Below are 21,907 nucleotides of genomic sequence, written 5' to 3'. Positions count from 1 at the left end.
AGCTGAGAGTCCTGGGACTGTTTGGTCTGGGGAAGAGGGATCACATCAGTGACTAATCTACAAATACCTCATGGGAAGGAAAGCAGGCTGAGTCAGATTCTTCTCAGTGGTGCCCAGTGGAAGGGCGAGAGGCAACGGGCACAAACTCAAATACAAGTAATTTGTATTTGAACTAAGAGAAAGTATTTGAACTTTAGAAAAAGTTTTTTTATGGTGGTTGAACACTGGAACAGGTTGCTCATAGAGGGTTCCATCCTTGGAGATATGTAAAACCTGACTGGACACAGACCTCACCAACCTGTTCAGGTTGACCTGAATTGACTTTATATTAGAGATCTCCAGAGCCCCCTTCCAAACCTAATCTATTCAATGATTCTGTGCAAATGTGATAAATTTCATATGCACTTACAACAACCACATTAGAGAAGTTATTTAATAATTGATTTAAATATGTTTCTAATGAAATATTACTTGAATATTTATCCATGCTATATAATACATGCACTGCTTGATCTATGAAAACAGCCTTATCTGTTTGCATTTTTTCTTTTAGCAGTTCCTTAATGCTTAAAAAAAAAGATGGAATATACAGGTCATGCATTTGTTCGTGTACAAGTAACTCACCACTTTTCCACCAGATTTTGTTTCAGCTATACTCATTGTAAAAGTTTTTGTTCCTTTGTCGTAAGTGCAGTAATGTTTAACCCATGTAAATCCAAGGGGACCTAGAGTAAAGAGAGATAGTATCAAAAGTAATTGTCATTTTACCACTATTATACTTGGAATTAGAGTAGAAAAATGAAATAAAGTAGCATCCACATGCAGTCTACTCCTTGTTTCTTAATCTGAAAATGTTGTTCCAGTATAATTTCCAAATATTGCAGCTTGATAATATTGCCCAATAAAGTTCCAGCAGACTGACTTTCTTTGGCAACTGGATAGGTAACAGCATTATATTATAGTAACAAGGCAGGAAAAAGGCAAAAACAGACCTGAGGAGTTTCCAACAATATTAATAGCAGAGTGTACAAGAGGCAAATTATTCACATGTGAGTACTCACCACACAGAGACATCTGACAATACCTGAGTGTTCCCTCTGTCACATTTGGGACTCAGAAAGAATCCCTTCCCCTATTCCCAGAAAATGACGAGGTGGTATTGAGTAAGGACCTAGTCATGCCCAGCTCCTGGCTACTTGCAAAAATTAACCTTGTCCTGTCTAGAACCAAGATAAAAATAAAGAACCTTGACTTTAAAAAATGGTATTTTAAATTTGAATTGCCTTTTTTGTGTGTGTTTTTCTTTCTTCATGTGAAGAATTAAATAAAAATGTTTGAAAAAAAAACCCTAGTAGTTTTACTATAGATACACAAGTTTTGCCTTCTCAATGTACCCACAAAGGTGGTGGTTATATGAGAGACTGAGTCAGTCATGTAAGTCGGATGTCTGTCAATCCAGAAACATAGCTGTGGAAATTTATATGGTCTGTTACGCTGACTCTGAGAAAGCTCTCCTATTGCCTGTGCTCTGGAAGAAAGTAAAGTCATGAATCAAAAATTCAAATGGCTATTTACCCTCAGAAGGTAGCTGTTCTGCTCCTATATTTTAAGTTACTTTCACTTAGCAGAACAAAATTTGTAATTATTCAGCATCAATTTTTCCTCTGATGGCAATTCATTATCTCTTCTAGCACATTATAAGATGGATGAGCACTCTTAAAGCAGTTTTTGATGAGTTAAGAAGTCACCTATTTTCATTAGAAAATTTAGCCAGACATTTGTGTAGCAACTTTAAACTTGTTACTCTTGGCCATCCAAGAAAACAATTTATGGCCTAGTGCCATTTTTTAAAAACACCTATATTTGCCACCATGCATATCAGTAATAAATATATAAAAAATTTACTCTCAAGAACAGCAAACATTTAACCCAGTTGATCACAATTAGACAAGGACCTATATGTTAAGGGTTATAGGCAAGTAAACTTGCATGACAAGGAATTATACAACTAGTACCTTTCCCACTATAAAGTGAGTACAGACCCTGTTACTGCAGAATAAACATTTCTTTTCAGTAAAAAGATGTCAAGCTGGCCTTTCACTATTTAATGAAGCACAGCATGTGCCTGGTACTTCACTCCTTTTCTCCCTCTCTCGTTAGCACAGCTCAGTGTAATTTCCACTTAACACAGATTTCTTTTATGATTATTAATCAATTAAAAAATAGACTGTGTTCTTAAAACTTGCAGTGCTACTGAGGATAAAACTGACTGTGGTTAACTGTGGTCAGATGGCACTTAGATGACCTTTTCTTACATCTTTGATTTCCAGTAAGCACATGTTCATTTAAGATGGCTGGGTCAGTGAAGGTCTCTGGTACAAGGTGCTCCTGATGGCTGAACTAAGGGTCCTGTTCAGGCAGAGAAAGTACAGGAAACAGAAGAGATCCAAAGCAGGGTGCTGGGAGTTTGCAGCAAGGTGCAGGGCAGCCAGCCAGAGCTGAGCTTGCTACCAGTCAACCACTGGGGCAAACAACAGCACGGACCTTCCTGGCTGTACTTACGTTTCTCCTGCACATAGAGATAGCCTTCCATTGTCCACTGACTTGGTGGTCTGTAATCTTGGTTGGCTGATTTCATTCTCTGCATGAGTCTCTCCACTTCCTGCCTAGTGCTTTCAAAGTTATTGCGAGTCTAATACCCAGAAAAGGAAACAAACAAAACCCCACATCACCTCATGCAAGTACCAAATAAACAATGAACAACTAATGACAAATAATGCCAAGGAGACTGTAGTGGAGACCAACAAAAGCATTTGCCAGACACATAAAAGGGGGGAAAAAGAAAAAAAATGCAATAAAGAATAATACTTTTCACTGCTAGAAGCTTGGGAATAACCTAGTAATGAAGAATTCGACTTAGGCACACAAATGTAAGGAAAACACAGCTGAGAATAGCACCATTGCTCTTTCTGCAGGTCACTAACCTCAGACAGGAGGTCATCTCATCTCTTCAAGTATGCTTACACAGTATTTTGCAGACAGATACAGGCTTTCTCTCTGTACACTCTGGGATTCTCAGACAGATATTTGGCTAAACTAGAAGCTGCTAACAGCTTAGCCCGAAACCTGAAGTAGTAAGACCCACTGAAGCACTTTAAGTACAGTGCAGAAAACACTAGTTTGGGTTAAAGCCAGGTTAATGAGCCCAGACAGCTGCAGTTTCTACACACATGGAACAGACAAATTGTTTGTGTATCCATATCTGCAGTGAAAACACAGGTGCTGCTGCTTAGAATAGTCAGGTTAATGGCACTGCCATGATCAAGTTCTGACTTGGCAAACACCAAAGTTCAATATAAAAAAAATTGGAGGTAAGAAACACTCACAAGTGGCAGAACTATGCCAAAAGCATGGAAGAAGTGTGCCTGTCCTAAATATCACGTGTGTAACCACGCATGTAACAAAGCAAACAATTATGGTATTAAGGTGTGTTGTTTCTATATTTTCTTATATCTATATGCATATAAATGGCTACTTGCTCTTAGTGAATTCAGTGAGACTAGGGTTTCCCTCCATGCACCTAGCATCATGGGATAACAGAAGAGAATTATTGAGAGATGCCAGAGCTTTGATTGATTAATATCAGATATTGAACACTCTGCTCCAATACGTCAAAAAAAAAAAAAAAAAGATTTTTGTAACGTTTCTGCAGAGTCATCTATGGACTCAAATCCTCTCAGCAGTCAGAAAGATGCTCTCAGGACTTTATACACCAGTGAATACTTCCCCTTTTTCATGGGCCATTTGTGTAGTTAGTTGCACAATAGTACAAAAGTATACATGTTCAATCTTGGTTTTGAAGCCAAACACTGTTATTAGAGAGGGAGGTAAAATTCTAATCTGAACTTTTCTGATTATGTCCTTCAGACGAAGTATCAGTTCAGATCAAATTTAAGAGAGGTCATTTTGAGGCCTTCAAGAAGGACAAGTCATTGAAGCATCATCCCTATTTTAAGAGCTTGTCTCCATCTATTACGTTTTTAATTACTACTTTTAAGCAGCCAGGTCTTTGAATCAAATCACAGAAACCAAAGCCAGACACACCAAGTACGCCACTGGCCAGCTGAGACAGTTAAAGTGACAACTGGTCATGTTAGAACATGGTGACCTGTTAAGTGCTGCTGGTCTGCTACTACTCTTCTACAGCTGTTACTGCTCCTGCTCTAACCTGTAGAACATTTTTAAGAACAGCAACAGCAGTTCAGGTAAACTATTCTTCAAGATCTGAATACACAATGCAATGGAGAGGAGTACTTTTGACAACTACAGACAGGCTGAATGCACTTCTTCCTGTCCTCAGTTTGTCTTTACCCATACAAATCATTTCACTTCCATCTGATTTTGGGTGATACTCTCAATGACAAGTACGTAGAGAACCCAGCTGGCTGTGTGAAGCTGTGGATCTAGATCTGGAGCCAGAACTTCTATTGCTGTGTAATAGGAGTGATGTACTGATCCCCACTGTATCTTCATGTATATGTTTTCTGATATATAATTTAAAAAAAAAATACATTGATCCTCCTGACTAACTTCAATCTCCCTCTACTTCTGTAATCTATTTACAACTTCAAGTTGTGCTGATATAATAGTTAGAAAACATTAAATCTAAATATTTCTTAATTAGCATTGAAATTGGAAAAAGTTATTTAATAATTTTGCTTCTGTAGAGACCCGTGGAGGAAATATATGATTACTTACAATGCCAGTTTTGGTCTGTGCTGTGACCTCATGCTCCTCCCAGACCTTGCCATACTAAAGTAAGTAAATCTCTGGACTGAAGCACATTTTTCACTCTTTCAGTGAAACTGCTGTGCAACAACACTGACCCCTTGTGTCTTTATCTGAAAGCATCTTAGTAGCAAACAATGTGAAAAACACAAAATTGGAAAGGACAAGCGACTGGGATGCTCTACAGAGACCATTTGCATTTTGATCCAAGAGCAAAAGGTTAATAATCTAGGAAGTTTAGCCTTATTTCCTCAAGCAGCATTTAAAATGGGATCTATATATATGAACAAGACATGCAAAAGGGCAGATGGAGCTACAAAAATTTGTGGTATGTGTCTTTTCTTGAAAGAATGAAGTACACTTAAATTTAAAAGAAATTTTGTTATGGATTTTGATGTTACTTTTCAGGAAATATGTGGGGCTTGTCCAGTACTAACATGTTGAAGTTCACTTTCTGCCTTAAAAGCAGGGTGTTTAAGCTTTGCTTAAAATCAAAGTGTGTACTTACTTATTTGTAAGTATATTTTGTATCTACTTATTTGTATATCCTTGAAAGTGTAATATGTAAATTACACAGTGAAAAAAGTATACACTTGTATAAAGCAGTTATGATGGAAAAGTGGAAAAGTATGTTGATTAAGTGTATTTTAGTTATCTCTGATAGCTTTGAAATTTTTTGGGCAGTTTGTGCCCAAAATGGGATCTTATATGGCTCTGACTACCAAATCCAGACAAATTTACAGCAAAAGATTCATCTGCTCTGTTGAATGTAACTCTCTACACAAAAAGATTCCTTCTTCTGGTGAAAACTAATGCTCATGAGAGCTGCTCACCATGGAGGAGGGTCCCACCTATTCTGCAATGGTATAGAGAATGGCCAGAGAATGGCTTCCCAAGATTGCTTTATATATAGTGGGAAGTTAGCAGACAGCAGGACAAACTGTATCATTCTATACCAGCTGGAGCATTTTTGGTACCTCCACTTAGTCCAGAAGACAGGCCTTATTCTCAAGAAAGCTTTATACAAATTTAAATCTATCTGGACTGCTGTGTTTTCTAATAAAAACTTGGCTGCTGTCCTGTTTTTCTTGTTCTTGCTCCCAAAGTTTTGATATGGAAATCACAAATTTACTATCCAAAGTCATTTGTTGTCAGGAATCTTAATTACATTGACCTTATAAAAACAATTTTACCTGTCTGCATATGAATTTGATTTCAGCTTACTAAAACATTGCAAGATTTAGAATTTCAATAAAGTGCTATAAATCTACTTTAATATCCTAAACTGAAGTTAGTAAATTAAAAAGTTAAATCATGTAAATACAAATCATCCTTACATTCTGCAAATTGAACTGCAGTTGCTGCTTGTATGGTGCAAACTCCTGAGCCAGTTCATATCCTTCATGGTAAAATGTAAATAATCCTTGAAGAAAGGCCAAGAGCTGAAAAGGTAAAATTGAGAAGCATTATACATTTTTAACTCCTAGAACACTGTGTGCTTTTACATGCAAAAGCAAAGTTTTGCTGAGAAGGAATCCATGATGAGACCTTAAGAAAAGAAATGCTACACATGCTTTTTTGTCATGAAATTGTAATTTCCATAATAATTTAATTCACTATCTTAGTAATTTTATCCAATATTTCAGCTGGAGTCTTTGCTGGTGTGCATTTTCCAAGTTTAAAATGTCAAAATTCAAGTGTTTTTACTTCAAAATATTCTTTAACTTTCTTCACAGTTGTTGCTTGGTCTATGACCTATTTTTCACAAATGAGACTCTAGAAAATATGTTTTGGACAAGTTAGCACAACACAAGAAACCCGGACTATTTCTTCCTGCTCTGAAAAATACGCAAACTCTATCTGGTACGTCTGTGATTAACTCCAACAGAACCACCCCAGTCTGCATATACCCAGCTGAAGAATTCTTTTAAAGTTTGCTTTGAAACAATGCTCAAGTAGTAAAAGGTGCCACTAGATTTCAGCTCTTGAATTAACTCATCCCTGCCATCTCTTAGTTTTAAAAGCCTTCTATAACTGATTTTGCTTTAAATTTTAAAAGTGTTTTGATATTGCTATAAGTCACCCTACCTGCTGTTAAATAACAAGCTTTAATTTCTTATCATAGACTGCTTTCTTGGTCTATACAACTTAGCTTACTGAAAAAAGGTAAAGCAAACAAAAAAAAAAAGAAAAAAGAGAGAAATTAATTTGGATTTACAATACCAGAAATTTTTAACAAAAAAAAAAAATAGCTGCATTAGTATTTTACGCCATTATCATCTGGACTAACTAACTGGCTATCCAGGCTGTCTGACTCAGTAAAGAACCACAGATATTCCAGAGCATAATTCTTTTCCCTTTTTCAGACTTCTCTCTCAGGATGGAATGAACGATCCAATGGAAACATTTATCTCTCCTCATTGACTACTGAAGTGGTCTAGACTCAGGCAACAAAAATGCCATCACTCATATTTAAAGCGTTTGCTTTGTGTTACCAGTACCATAGATTACTCTAAGTGGAATAGTGTAAAGATGTAGTTTTTACTGTGCTTATATTTTCTATAAATTTACTCTCAGTCCTACTTGAAGAATGGTAGCAAAATTGTTCTGCCTCCTCTCTCCCATTACTCTCTAGGAGACACCTGAGAGCCCATTTACCTGCCTGCTCTTTGGCTGCTTTAGTAAGTTAAAGCAGTTGGAGGTGAACAGACCATCAGTGCGGGCACAAATATAAGGTATGGCTGGGAGAAGGACTCTGCCCTTGGTTTTTACTGCTATTGCAGGAGCAGAGGAGAGCCTGGCCTCAGGCAGAGATGGTGCAAGCCCATGGCTGCCCAGTAAGCCAGTCATGGAGCCTGAAGAACTGAGAAGATCTTTGGACACAAAAAGCAAGTTTTTGTGGGGGCCTCTACAGTGGATGTGAATTCCTGAACCATATTCCACCATCAAACAATGAAGGCCACGCAATCTCAAGAAGAGAGCTCCATATCTTGTGTAAATCAATCTCACCTTAACATGATCCATCTGTCTAGCCAAAATTATTATCTCAGCTAAGGCCTGGACCCTGAAATTATTGTTATTAAACTGATTATTCAAGGGTTTCTGAGGAAGGTCCAAGTACAATAATTTATATTAAAAACCTCCAATTGTGCAAACAGATAGAAAGAGCTCTATAATTTTCTGTAATTCTAGACTATAATTCTAATTCCGTAATTCTAGAAATAACTACTTATAGGAAAAGAAAAAAAAATTAATCTTCCTTTTTATGAATAAAGTACAAAATATGCAAATTATAACTAAAGCTCTGCTTTGGCTCCAGTTATGTGAAGCCTGTTCTCACACTCCAGATTCAGTTACTCATCAGAGCCCCCAGCTACAATTCCTTCAGATGTCACAGCACAACTACTCCTGTACTTACTTTGACTTGATCCAGTCAAAAGAATGTGTGGATTAACACAGCCTGCAAGCAGGAGCCTGCTGCTAAACCCACCCCTAGTGCAGGAGTAACACTTGGCAAAACTGCAGCCAAATCACCACACTAACGCACACCAAAATTACAACAAGGAAACTTTGTGGAACAAAGTTTCAGTATGTCAGCTTATGCCTGACTTTTAGAGCTCAGTTTAAAGAACACTTCAGGAGAATAAATTGTATAAATTGCAGCTTCAATACTTCAAGGAAAAAATTTTACATCACATGAAACACTTTTACAGAGTACACTGAGAAATACTACGGAAAATATTTAACACAAGATGGCAGCAAAGCTGAATTTATCTGAAAGCAAAAATACAACAGTAGCAAAAAAGAAAAAAAAAAACCCAACCCAAAAAAAGACCAAACCAAAACCCTGACAAAAATCTGCATTAATTTTAGTTAAAGTACTTCACAGGTATTCTGCCAGTTGTGCAGTGCAGAGGATCTGGCCTTGAGGCTTTCCTGGTTAAACACTCTTTGAGAACTCAGAAAAACAGGAATAAAAGAAAAGTATTATGCAAGTCCTAGATTAGCATTTTTAAGCTGTGTGCCGATATGTGACACTGAGGATGGCATTCACTTCAATGTACATGTCACTAGCAGTGGAAAAACAGGAATGCAGAATATGCTCTGTGCCCAATGGGCCTGTGCTGCTAGGGCATCTCCAGAATCACTTCCATTAGAACAGAGATTTAAAAGCCAAGGTCTTTTGCCCTAAGCTCATACTCATAGCAGAGTTTTCTTTTTGCTGGCATTTGAAGAAGCACTGCTGCTAAAGGCAGGCTCATAACTTTAAAGAAATTAATATTAAATAGAGCAAAAAAAATTTAAAAACAAGAATAGAAAATCAGCCCCCTTTCCTTTCTAAGAAAAATTTCAGAATGTATTTTGAGGTGGTATTCACACATAAAGAGGTAGTTTACTTCATCAAACATCACAAACAGTGTCTGATGCTTTCATATCAATAATTTTTCATTTTAATAAGTGTCTTATCGTTATCTCATTCTGGGTGTCTAATCATTCACATCAGTAAAGACTGAGGTCTGAACTCCAAAACACAAAGCTACTCTTCACACCAGAGCCACGAGGATTTCAACAGAGAACCCGAAACAAAATCCAGCTACTTCTTGAGACTATTTATTTTTATGTAGAGCTGCTGACCTCAAGCCTGCCTGGTCGTTTCATTCTCACAGGAAGAAGATTGTACTTAGGTTTCGGATAGGGGAGGAATTTAACCTTTGGCCTGCAGCACATCAGCCAGAAGTCCCTGTCTCCCTGTTTTCATTTTATTTATAAGAAGATAGCGCTTATTCTTCAGATTAAAGTGAACATAGTTAATAACGCAGAAAATGCAAGAAAGGGAAATTAAATTTAATGTCCACTGTGAAGTCTCATAGAAATGCATGCAATTACAGGCAGTGGTTTTCAGTTGGCTGGTTTTTTTTCTTCTCTTTAAATAAACATTTAACTGACCACTCCTCACATTTCAGATAGTTTACTGCTTATGAACTTTATGCCCTGATTTCCACAGGACAAGGAAGTCCTGGCATCACCAAAGGACAAAGCAGAACTTTAGGAAGGTGTTTGAATTGTTTTACAAGCATAACATCCTCAGAAAGCACTGTTGGCTTGGACTAGCTTCCAAGGGATCATAAGAGAAAAGCTAGCAAGACATATTATTGTCACTTAATTTGCTTTATTGTTTATCCAGCTGTAAATTTGAACAGTATTTTGTTCTTCAGAAAAAGTTTAAATTCATTATCTGTATGAAAATCTGCAGGTTTTTTCCTTGGAAAAATCAAGATTTAGGAGGATTGCAAACAGGAATGTGCCAGTTACTCACTCTACTGCACATAAGCAACCACTTTGATCAAGATGCAGACAACAAAGAGAAACCCAGGGCCTGAGAAGCAGCTGCAAAAATCTACTCTAAATATTATAATCTTCTATTCACTGTATGAGTCAGTAGCATCTGTACCTTAAAATCTTTCCTGAGTCTCCTCCAGGAGAGAACACACTCCACTTTTACTGACTCCCACTGTCCTAGCTGTAACCCACCTGGCAATTTTTGCTAGGTTACTTCTCCCACTCTGGTTCTCAGACTGTCTTTATCCTTTGGCATGGAAAAACTAAAGGTCTTGAAAGGATGTTCAACAGATCATTTGGTTTTCAAGTTCTACTCCCACATCCCAAACTTATTCTTCTTTTGCATGGGCATCACAACTTCCTCCTTCGTTGCACCAACAGATTTATTTTGTTAAACTTTCCTTCAGCGAGTCTGTTAGCAAGATGTCAGACTGAGAATTATTCGCAGACGTGACACTGTGCTGATAACTCAGAGGCACAGGCAGCACATACACGACAATGTCTCACGACCATCAGAGCTCCTGAGGAGGAATGTCCACATGGACTCACCACCAGGCATCACCTGCCATATGCACATTCATAGAGCACACAGAGGAAAATTAATAATATGACAATTCTTTTGATACCTGATTTGAAAGTGTTAGGCTTTCTCCTTATCTAGACCTTTCATCTAGGAACACATACTCATATTTCCAACATCTCTTACATAACCATGAATTTTAGAAAGCCTATTTTTAAGTCTTTGGGTGGTTTTGATTTGTTTAGTTGTTTTTTTTTTTTAATTTCATGGTATTGCTGACTTGTATTTTAATTTACTTTTCACATAAGGCACATGCCTTATGGGTTTTAGCAAATGTTCTTAATTCAGCACGTTGTATGCAACAGACTACAAACAAGAATTCAGTTTTGAAGATTCAAAATTTTATAACTAATGTTATAATGTAAGCTCCATCTATATCCAGATTGATTATAAATAAATTCACACACGAAGTCAGAAGACATTACCTGAAAGGCCTATCATTACCCAGTTACCAGAGTATTTCCTGTACCTTCCCCTGGACAATCAAGTATGCCATACTGGCTGGAATGCCTACTGATCTGAGACAGTATGGAAACAGATACATTTAAAAGTAAATTTTACCTATTTTAGCTATTGTGCAGTTGCACAATATTTTCCAATGTACAAGGTCTTTTCAATACAGAAAGTTTCTATTACATTAAAGGAGTATAAAGTCTTCCACACTAGGGTCAGAGCTAGGTCAAGATTGCTAGATTTTTCCAGGATGTGAGAGTTTTGCAGAAGGAGACAGAGACACACACACTCTGGATTAATCTGTGACAGGTAGAAAAATGTTCTTATTTAGGAGTCCGAGCAAAGTTTTAGTCTCTAAGATTTGGCAGCTGTATGCCATAAAGATAGGATTTCTGAAAGTACTGCTTGCTGAATCCAGGTTCATTAGTTTGCATCAATGTCAAACATTCAGTATACAATACACTCTCATCTCATGGAAAGAGGGCATCTGAGAAGCTCTGCCTGGTGACACAGGGTGTTAGAGATGTAATTCAACCCATTTCACAGTGAAGAGTGCTGCTCCAGTAGTTACAAGGAAGCTGGGAGACGGTGTGGAGACCAAGTTACACTTGGTACGTTCCTCTCTGACAGCCAGGACTCTGCTGTGCTCAGTGTGCTTAATGGGAAGGGACACATGGCACTGCAAGTTCTCTGTCAGGGGCTGGAGGCACAAACTACGTCAGGCAACTGGCAGGCCTGTCTGCATGACATGAACAGTAGTAACACTGCCACCAGGCCACAGAAGCTGTTTTTGGAACTGACTGACACAATAGAGAGTCAGGAGTGGGGGATGGAAACACAGTCCAGAAGGAAAACCCACACTTAGATATGGACACTGAAACACTGAAACACTTTATCTTACTTTTTAATGGCACATCTACATATGCATTCCTTTATGGGCAAAGTAAACTAAAGGCAAATGACTCCACCAACAAAAAGACAAACTTACCTATGCCACAGAAGAATTGATTTTTCACTTTACTTCATGTGTAACTCAGAACAATGTCGGTGTATACTGCCTACCCAGAATATTTAAATTAAAAACTGGCTCAAAATTTAAGCCATTAAATCATGGTAGTAGGAAACATCGATTATGTGTGGCACAGACACAACATTACATGATGTCCTATTAAAATGTTACACACACTTCAAGTCATCAGACATTTCACTTCACAGTAGATACTAAACTCTTACATAATCCTTCAATAAACATGGAAAGTGCCCAAGCCAAGATCTTAATGTCTGTCTATATACAAAGAACCTGCATTCAAAACTTGAAAAGGGAGCAAAACAATCGGTATTTTAAATTCAATTTTCAGTTTTATATGCATGCATTCAAACAAAAATAAAACACAAAACTTACAGGTTCTACAAATTCAAATTTCTTTTTCTCTTGTACTTCTTGGATTTTAAAAACATATTCTAATGATGCTTCATAAAAGTTCTGATGTTCTCTGTCAATCTGTGTATCTGCCTAAAAGACAAAATTCAATACGGACAACATTAGTTTAGTCTTGTTATTGCTTTAAAAACAGGTTATGTCATTAACAAACAGATCTTCCATAGGATTATTTTAAAAGAGTTCACAGAGTTCAGTTTTCTGTCTGAAAATTAGAATACCTACTTAAAAAAGCTAAATGCAAGTTTAAGAAGATAACATTACACATTTCCGCCTATGCCTTTTACTCCTCTTTTTTGGCTTCTTCTTTCTTTTTGCTCTTTAATATTCTAGTTTTTAAGAGAGCCTGGAGAGAAAGAAAGGTGGCAGCAGGTACTTGGAATATGCAAATTTAGAAAAGGAAATAGAAAGGAGCACCGTAGAAATCAAGGACAGACAAAAAGATAATTATTTCTATTGAAATATTTAGGTATCATATGCACTGAAACTGTATCTACTTCTCAAGTTCAAATACCTTCACAAAAACATATTTTCTTTCTTAAATAGGCTGTCTTTAACAATGACATCTTGCAACTTATTATTTTATAGTATGAGTCATACGTTCTTGGAATGTAAACATATTTAAATCCCTAACCTCAAAAATCAAATATATTACAAGTTTTAATTTTCAAGTGACAGAACTACAAGGCAATACTTGTCAGAAAAGCCTGACTAATACCACCCAGCATGGAGATCAGTATCAGAACAGTGTCTTCTGCCTAAACAGCTAAAGAATTAACTCTTATCAGCTGATAAAGAGTAATAGGCTTTTATCCTCAATTTAAACAAGCCACAGGAGAGAGAACTAACAGACAAACAGTGTAGCACATAGATAAATGTTTAAAAAAGACATGCAGATTCCATTTTAATTCATTCTTCCTCATTACAAATCATTTTCTCATGCAAATCCCTTTTGGGCTGTATTAGTTAGACTTTGCTCTTTGGTCAAAATACTATAGCAGATTAACAACATGAATAAGATCACCTATTTTTGATGTACAGAAGGATACTTCTGCATGTTCTCTAGTTTAATTCTGGCATTAAAATTAATAAATGCAGGGAAAGTGGGAAAGCATAATGTTGTCTTCCCTTGACAACAAACCATAAACCAGCAAACACATCATAAAAGAAATTTAGTACTTTTAACAGCAAAAAAGCAAAAAGTCAGTGCTTTCCTTCAGGCAGGATTTGGCCATCAATAGCACCATATATAATTAAGATTGCTTCTCTACTCAAGGACAAGCTACCATTGTGATTTGGCTGCACAGGCTTTTAACAATATTGATTCACCTTCCTAGCCCAGTGTTCTAACTCTACTTCAACACATAGGCCTCAAGGATATGTTTCAAATCATTCAGTACCAGCATCTCCTTCCTATGTCTATTAAAAAAAAACCAGTAAACTAATAATATGAAGCTGAAATCAAGCACTCAAAATTCCAATAATGAACTGCTCTACCTTAAAATTAACTCTGACATTTGCCATTCATATAGTGTGTTTGGCTAGTGTTTTCCCTGGTAGTATGTAAATAGCTTTATTTCACAATAATTATCATAAAGACAGTGCTACATAACTGAACAGAAGCAGTTGCCATCACTTTGGGATGCGATCCAGCAACGCCTTGCTCACACAAATGCCATCAATAAGCACTTGAAACAGATCTCAGCTCTCTCATTTAATTGTACATAAATAATGAAACATAGTTTTAGAAATTGTTTCTTTTAGGCTTTGCCTCAGAAAAAGTATTTAAACACCCAATTAAATCCATCCCTATTCTGAACAGCATTTAAGCAGGTTGCAGCTGTAATGATACAACCAAGTGCCATCTCAAATATGGTTTAGGGCCATAATCACCACCAGGGAAAGGGATTAAATCAGATTTCCCCAAACATATATTCTGTAGAAGCTTATGAATTTGTGTTAACACCAAAGGATTCAGATTTGTAAGAATTGCTTTGAAAGTGATCTTAAAGTTTCAAAAGCTGAAAGTTTAATGTATTTCTGTGAGTTCAAACTGCATGTAAAAAATAAGGAGAACTGATGGATATGATTTTGAGTCTCTACCTGTATGATGTATAGTTACAGTGAGTAATATTTTCATTGATGTAGGCTATCACCTCAATATATATACCAGAACTTCACATAAGCTTGGAGACTGATTCTGGAACAGATTTCAGAGAAATAAAATCAGAAGTTCATTAGATTTCTCACATCACTCAATTCTGCCCATTTTCTCCTCCACTGTAGGCTTCTGTAGGCAGTGAAAAGATGCTACTGTGAAGTTGCTTTTTGATGCTAAAGGAAAAAAGCCAGTCACCTGTGTAAACTGCATCAGCAGTCTTGCAGGCTTTTAAAATATCCAACATATTTCAGGTAGGTGAATATATGCAAACTACTCTCTACAGAATATGTTTCAACCATCAAACTTTAGGTACCTAATTAAGTGATCTCAATTTGACTCAAGTGAGATATGTAGAAGAACCCAACAGAGTACAAGACCTTTGCTCACCCCAGTACTCTTTAACCCACATGATGTGATGAGGTATCAAGAAACCTCATCAATTCAAGGAAACAGTACTTTTCCCACGTAGCGGTCAAAAAATGGTATTTCCACCTCCCCGAATACACGATGTTGGCTTGAGGCATGGACTGACTTCCCATCTCCTGCCCAGGGCACCAAAGCCCCAGCTGCCAGCACTGCTTGGTTCTTTGCTTGTGCCCTGCTCTGCTGTGGACTGCTCCAACAAACTCCATCCTGGACATCCGGGCTATAAATGGGGCTCACCCAAACCACTTGGGATGCAAATCAACAGCTGTCTTCAATTTCAGGTCAGGAATGGGGCTTGGCCTCCTTTTACTTCCAGAGGCCAAAAGCCCCCCAGGCTGACAATTTTGGTACTGATTTGCTATTGTACCTTCTCTTATGGAGGGTCTATGCTGCTGAATCAGCACATCCACAGCGGTAGAAAACGGCTAAAGACAGAAATGCCAAGTTATGCTCTTTATTCTTTACAAGGGAGGCATCTAGAAATCACAAACCTCAGCCTCAGCTACAAGATTTTAAATCCAGATATGCCACTTAAGGACACACTGGAAAAAATTATTCTGGTTTTCCATTAGTTTATACTTGTGAGCCAAATCCACTGTTATTGTACCATAGTTTACTAGATTCACAGTTGTTACTTCGCACTTCAGTTGCTGCTTTTAGACTGTAATTATTCTCATGTCTCAAGAGTAAAGTATTTTATTTATTTTATTTAGCTTCTACTCTAGAACAAATTAGTGTTTAAGCTCACTTTTCCCCAATTTGGTAAGAATTTCTCTTTTTTTAAGCTAGGGCTTAGCCTCTAAGAGAACTGCTTCTTCATCAACACATAAAATATTTGGGAATTTGACATACAAGTGGAACAATAAACCAGTCCTACATAACTATCTCCTTATATAGACTGGTTATTATACAGACAGCAACAGAAATTCAGTCATATAGACTGAATTATTAGAAATTTTTAATTTCTAAGCCTTATTTTATTTGAATTATAATATTATTGGTAAACATGAAAAAAAATTCTACAACATATGATTGAGTAATGGTCACACCTTTGGTGAAAATTCCATCTGCAAACTAACCCCCATGATTTAAGATTCACCATGACAACAGTAATCTCATCAAAGTGATTTTTAACTACTTTTGGCACAATTCCCAAAGTGTCATTGATATAATATTGCTGGGTTTATTGTAATTTGCTTCAGAGAAAAGTTATATTAATTTGTATCAGCATACTAAAAAGCCCTGGAATCTTTCTGTTAAACCAGAAGTCTTCATGGTTTTGGTTTTTTTTTTTTTTTTTTTTAAACAGAAAAGAATCAGCCATACAGACTCTTCAAAGCTGAAGTTATAGATACAATTTCAGGGAAATTTAAGGAGCCTCAATTTCAGAATAAGATGAAAAGTAAGAAAAAAAGAAGCAGAAAAAGAGCATTATTAAAGTGATCTCAGTTCAGTCTTCTGGATTAGAATTTATGTGAAATAGAAGTGCAGTTTCATCAGTTAATAGATTAACTAGCAAACCGACAAGAAATTAATTAATTGGCTTTCCAGTATTCCACATATAGCTTATAAAACTCACACTTTTATTGTACTAATATAATTCCATTGTTGCAACCAATAAACATTAGCTGTACTTGAAATACATGAAGTGGCAAACATAGAATATTGTCTTGTTCAAATATTTAACTCCTATTTGGGTTGTTTTCATCCCAGTCAAGAATTTATAGTCACAAAAAGCGTGACCAGAAACCATCACAATTTCACATTAAATAAAGTACAGCATGTCTTGAAGAGAACCAATTTGTTATCATGATTTCTACGCAAATGTGAAATTAGGTAAGAGTGCATTCAGTTCTTACATCTTGCAAATGAGATTCTTTCTTCTTGGCTGACAAATTTAAGTGCTTCTCTAAGATGGAATAATATTTCTCACTTTCCTTGTCAAACTTCTTCTTCCCATCCTGAAAAACAAAGCATTCCCAAGTGAAATATTTGACTAAATATCACAGCTAACTTAAATTAAAAGATATAACAGGTGCCAAGATATGCCAAACTATTAAACCACTTTTGTTGGGTCCAGTATTTTTAGGGTTGAATTCTTAAGTGGAACTAAAGATAGTAGGAGAACTGCTTCAATTATTAAAAGCAATAGTAAGCAGGATTTTTCCCATAAATAACAAATCCATTCAACAGACTTGCATGGTTTCCCATAGTAGAGGTACATGAGATTTTATGTCAGTGGTATATTTTTAAGCAGACACTTATTACAAAATAATCTTCCCCAAGTTTTTTAAGTCTACCTAACTGCCACACTATTTTAAAAAACAAGCAAACAAACAAAAACCCCCAAACAAACAAACAAAAAACTCCAAACACCTCACCCACAACCAACAAGCAAAAAACCCTAAAAAAAACCCTTACTGTGGAGGACACAGATGAGTATAAAATATGTGATGAAGACATAGTCCTATTCTTTGCATTTAAGACTAATACGCCTATTTTCCACCCACTCTCCTAAAATACGAGGATGATGGAAAAGCATATGTGTGGTTGCAAAATGAAATTGGTCCAAAAGTCTGTTTCCAATAATATTTTGATGTGTCTGAATGTTTAAGCTTGTCTCATTTAAAAGTTATCCTGCCTTATTCTTTTCCCACTCCTCTTTGTTTTTCCCATCATGTGCAGTCAATCCTCACATTTCTACCTTAAAACTATTTTGATACATAATACAAAACAGCTACTACTTGTAGTAAATTAAGAAACATCTTACTTTCTGCAAACAAATTCAGAATTCATACTTCAAATCTTTTAAAACCTGCTGTTCTGAAATTTAAATCTGAAATTTAAGAAAAAGATAGGTCTCTCAAAAGCTTTTCCATTCTTCAAGGAGTGTCAAATTTCAAGAAATACGAGAACTGATTGAAGTTGATATCCCATCAGTGTATTATCAATGATAAATCTATAACTTTTTATTACAAAATTATTTATTCCCTAAAAAAAGCAACTTCCTGCCAGTGTTTTTTATAATCTTAGTTAAGTCCTAATGATTAATAATTTGAATATTTTGAGAAAAGAAAAAAAGCTTCAAGACCAGCAGTTCTACTTGCCCATGTGCAAAAGCTATTAATGATAGAAAAACTAATTACTGGACATCATGCAGTAACATCAGGTCATTTTAAGAACCATAGTGGTTCTCTCCCTGACCTCTTTCTCTCTAGAAATTTTTTTATACAAAAACTAATAACTGGCTCGCATTGAAGCACCACCCTGTTTTCCTTAGTCATATTATGGGAAAGTCAGGTCGGTCAGAGAAATAAGAAATAGGAGGAAGATTTTAGCAACATGAATTAAAGCTTATCAACCAGTTGCAACAACAAACCACTTAATGATTGGCTCCAGTGACTAAAGTTTACAACAGTAATTACAGTAGACTGCTAAGCACATATACTTTCTATCCTGCAAAAAGTTCAAATATAGTTAGTATGAAAAATACGCACAATTTAATATTCACACTTCTTCACAACACAGATATCTTTAAAAGACACCAGAAGGAAAAGAAGGGACTTGACCCAACAAAAGATTAAATAACAATACAGAATAACTACTAATGCCTTTTATATTTAATTACAGATAAGCAGATACCAGGACAAAAAGGCAAAACAGGAAAAAATAAAAGTTTGTATTTTGTTTAGCAAGTGAAAAAAACCTATAAGAATTATCTTCCAGAATCTTTCCCAAGAACATTCTAAAAAGATAGAAGGAAGAAGGCCAGAGTTGTGGCAAATAACTTGTAACTAAAGAAATCAACTTCTGTGGGGCTGAAATCATAGGTCAGTTCCACAGCCACAGTTTTAGTGTGGAATGCTCAAGTGCCAGGTCTTCATGATGAAGCAAGAGCAACTTGTGTATGTCAACAGCATGATGAAAGGTGCTGTGTATCTCAACAGCATCTTTGGTCACAAACAGAAATTCAGTTCAGTTGATCACTGAATGAAAGGGGCAGTTAGTTACATACTGTCTTATCTTCTGAGATAATGATATGTGCTGGACTAGAAATATGAATCAGATTATTTTAAAATCCAAGTGACAAAGCTGTCAAAGTCATCAACTTCAGGAAATACTCAAGTTAAAGGCAAGCTTGATGCAATGAAAAATGTCAAGAGAATTACTTTTTAGGTGTTTTTTTCCCCATGTAATTGTAAGGTGGGAAAGGAGTCTGCCTGATTGCAGTATTCAAGCCTTTGGTCATAAGCTACTGGAGCCTCTCCACTAGACCACCTACCTCAGAAGGTAACTTGACACAGCCTTTGACAATGAGGTCTGGGTGCTGAGAGTGTACATTTGGACTTGATATTGTGTTTGCTGTCTCAGATGTCAGATCAAAGGAATGAGCCAAGCAGTCATGGGCAAAGCTCCTACAGGATTACTTATTTCAGACAGGGATCACCCAGCCCAGCCAGCTCTTCCACCCTTCCTTCCTCCCCTAACAGATTTATGGTATGAACCATAGGTATTCATCTTGCCTTGTGAACTATTTGTCTCAGAACCAAGGTGATCGATAAGTAATGAGTAACCCAACGTCTGGCCAGCCACTTAAGCTCATAGTGACACTAACATAACTTTTACTAACAGGAGCTGGAAAAGAGTGTGAAGCTGCCCAGTGAGAGTCAAAGCAAAAGGGGTGAGAACAGGACTTTGCCATCTGAAATACAGTGCATCATATACATGTCAATGCCTAGAGGGGACTATTGATACACCTAATGTGGCTCCCATTGCTTTTATTTTCTGCTATGATCTATACCAAAACCTGTGAATTATGCATCACATCCTCTCTTTATACGTATAAAAGGAAAACAGAAAATTAAACTATCACATATAAACAGATTAGTCCCCCCCCGCCTGCCAAGAACAAGAAAAAAACAAGTTCAAATAAACTAATTATGATTTTAAGACATATTGTATCTCATGTGAAGCTTCATAAAGATATCCATGGCACCATCCATAAGGAAACAAGGAATTTGAAGGCTCTCATGGTCTTCTGCCAGCTCTCTCCCAGACTGCACCTCTACACTGCCACATATCTGCTCAGCCTCCACAGTTTTTTATACCAGTTATGTTGAAGAGAAAACTACAAATTGGAGCTTGTCTGTCACCAGGATAACTTCTGGCCCAAGTGCAGAGACAATACATCAGATCAACTTCTTCCTCCTTCTTCAGATTTTAACTTAAACAAGACCTTCTTCCTTCAAAGGTAGAAGTTGACAAAGTAAAAAGACTAACAGAAATAAAATGTGAGTAAAGATCTCTTGGCAATTTGGACTGCACTAGGGTCTTTACCTGGCGATACTCCTGGGAATAAGTTTGCAGCAGGATAGTGTTTCTGGCATTGCTGTGATTACTCAGACATGTTTCTGGGAAAAGTATAAAAAATACTGGCCTCAACAGGTGAGTGAGTTTCCTTTGCTTGGAAGGTCCTCCAACGTGCCAGTAAAACCCACATATTTGGATGTACTGAAGCCTCTGAAATCTGTTTACTTAATAAAAATTAGCAAAAAAAAGATACACCCAGAAGCAGGTGATTCATGTTCTGGATGAGAATAAACAGTTTATGCCAAAATAGCTCTTGTCTCACACACTCAGTCAGTGACTCACAGCACACAGGCTCATCCTAAGTGGAGTCACAGACTCAGCGTATTCCTGCTTTAGCCTGTTCTTTTGCAGCTCTCAAAACACTTTACACACAGCCCCTGCCCAAATAAACTATCTGAATTCTGGTCCCAGCAATCTGTGCGCATAAGACTGAGAAATCTACTTTTCCACATACTAGGAGGCTTTCAAAAAAAGTTTCCGCGCAAAAACATCTCCTCAAAGTTCAGGAGACGTGATTGCTTTTGCCTAGATTCCACACTGGATCAAACCCCAAGGAGAAGAAATGTGGTTGGATAAGAAAGCTTGTGCTGCACTGTTAGCAGAACAGACTGCACCAGCCATGACACAAAGCTTAAGGCATGTGGCCATAAGGAAGATGCTAATTCCTGATCTCTGTACTGTCTCTTATTCCCCTCAGACTCCAGCTTTCTTTCATCCTTGCACATCTTTCCTGCAGTAAACTTCATCCTTTCTCTTTGCCCTGGAAAAGTATCAACCTTTTCTTTCAAAATATCAGAACATATGATAAAAAATCCCAAATCCATGTGAGATAACTGTGAGGGTGCAATAAAAAAACTAAGCACAGAAAAAGAGAAATTACATAATATTAATCCTTGGTGTGTTTTACACTGACATAAGTCAGTCATATAAGTCATCAACACCTTTTGTCTAGACTAAGTCCTGCAGATTCTAAACACCGTAAATGTCTCTGTATAGTTGTTTAACCATTCTCAGGTGTGTCAAGCCTTTTATGAGTTCAAAAATATTTACAGTTTGGTTCAAATTTCTAGGAAGCCCATTAGGCAAGCCCTTAACCACACACTCGCCTTACAGCATTTAATGGAGCCTTACTAACTGCCAGTACCCTCTTGAGAGACTTAAGTCATGTAATACTGCATCCAGGTTTAATTCCCGGTTTTATTCTCTCTGCTCAGATTTCCTGCATAGTTTTATTTCAAAACTGATTAGAAAACCTCCAAAAAATTATCTTTTCAGAAATAAATTTTGCTTGAGATACTTCTAATTATAGGCATGCCAGTTAGAAGTTCAAGTCAAAAGGTGTTCTTGTATT

At 36.8% G+C, this 21,907-nt stretch overlaps 1 protein-coding gene across 1 annotated transcript in view; it reads right to left on the bottom strand.

The window, feature by feature from the left end:
- ARHGAP42 (Rho GTPase activating protein 42) overlaps positions 1 to 21,907 on the bottom strand; it is a 143,558-nt gene that overhangs the window by 32,255 nt on the left and 89,396 nt on the right. Inside the window, exons 5-9 of the mRNA XM_059493656.1 lie at positions 17,046 to 17,147; positions 12,564 to 12,674; positions 6,126 to 6,230; positions 2,563 to 2,692; positions 625 to 725 (exon numbers count right to left, since the gene is read on the bottom strand). Of these exons, the coding sequence (XP_059349639.1) occupies positions 625 to 725; positions 2,563 to 2,692; positions 6,126 to 6,230; positions 12,564 to 12,674; positions 17,046 to 17,147 (549 nt within the window). The remainder of the gene's footprint in view (positions 1 to 624; positions 726 to 2,562; positions 2,693 to 6,125; positions 6,231 to 12,563; positions 12,675 to 17,045; positions 17,148 to 21,907) is intronic.

Source organism: Ammospiza nelsoni, chromosome 2 (genome assembly GCF_027579445.1).
Source record: "Ammospiza nelsoni isolate bAmmNel1 chromosome 2, bAmmNel1.pri, whole genome shotgun sequence".
Classification (NCBI taxonomy): Eukaryota; Metazoa; Chordata; class Aves; order Passeriformes; family Passerellidae; genus Ammospiza; species Ammospiza nelsoni.
The sequence above is the reverse complement of the archived record's forward strand: the minus strand, read 5'-3'. Positions and strand labels throughout refer to the sequence as shown.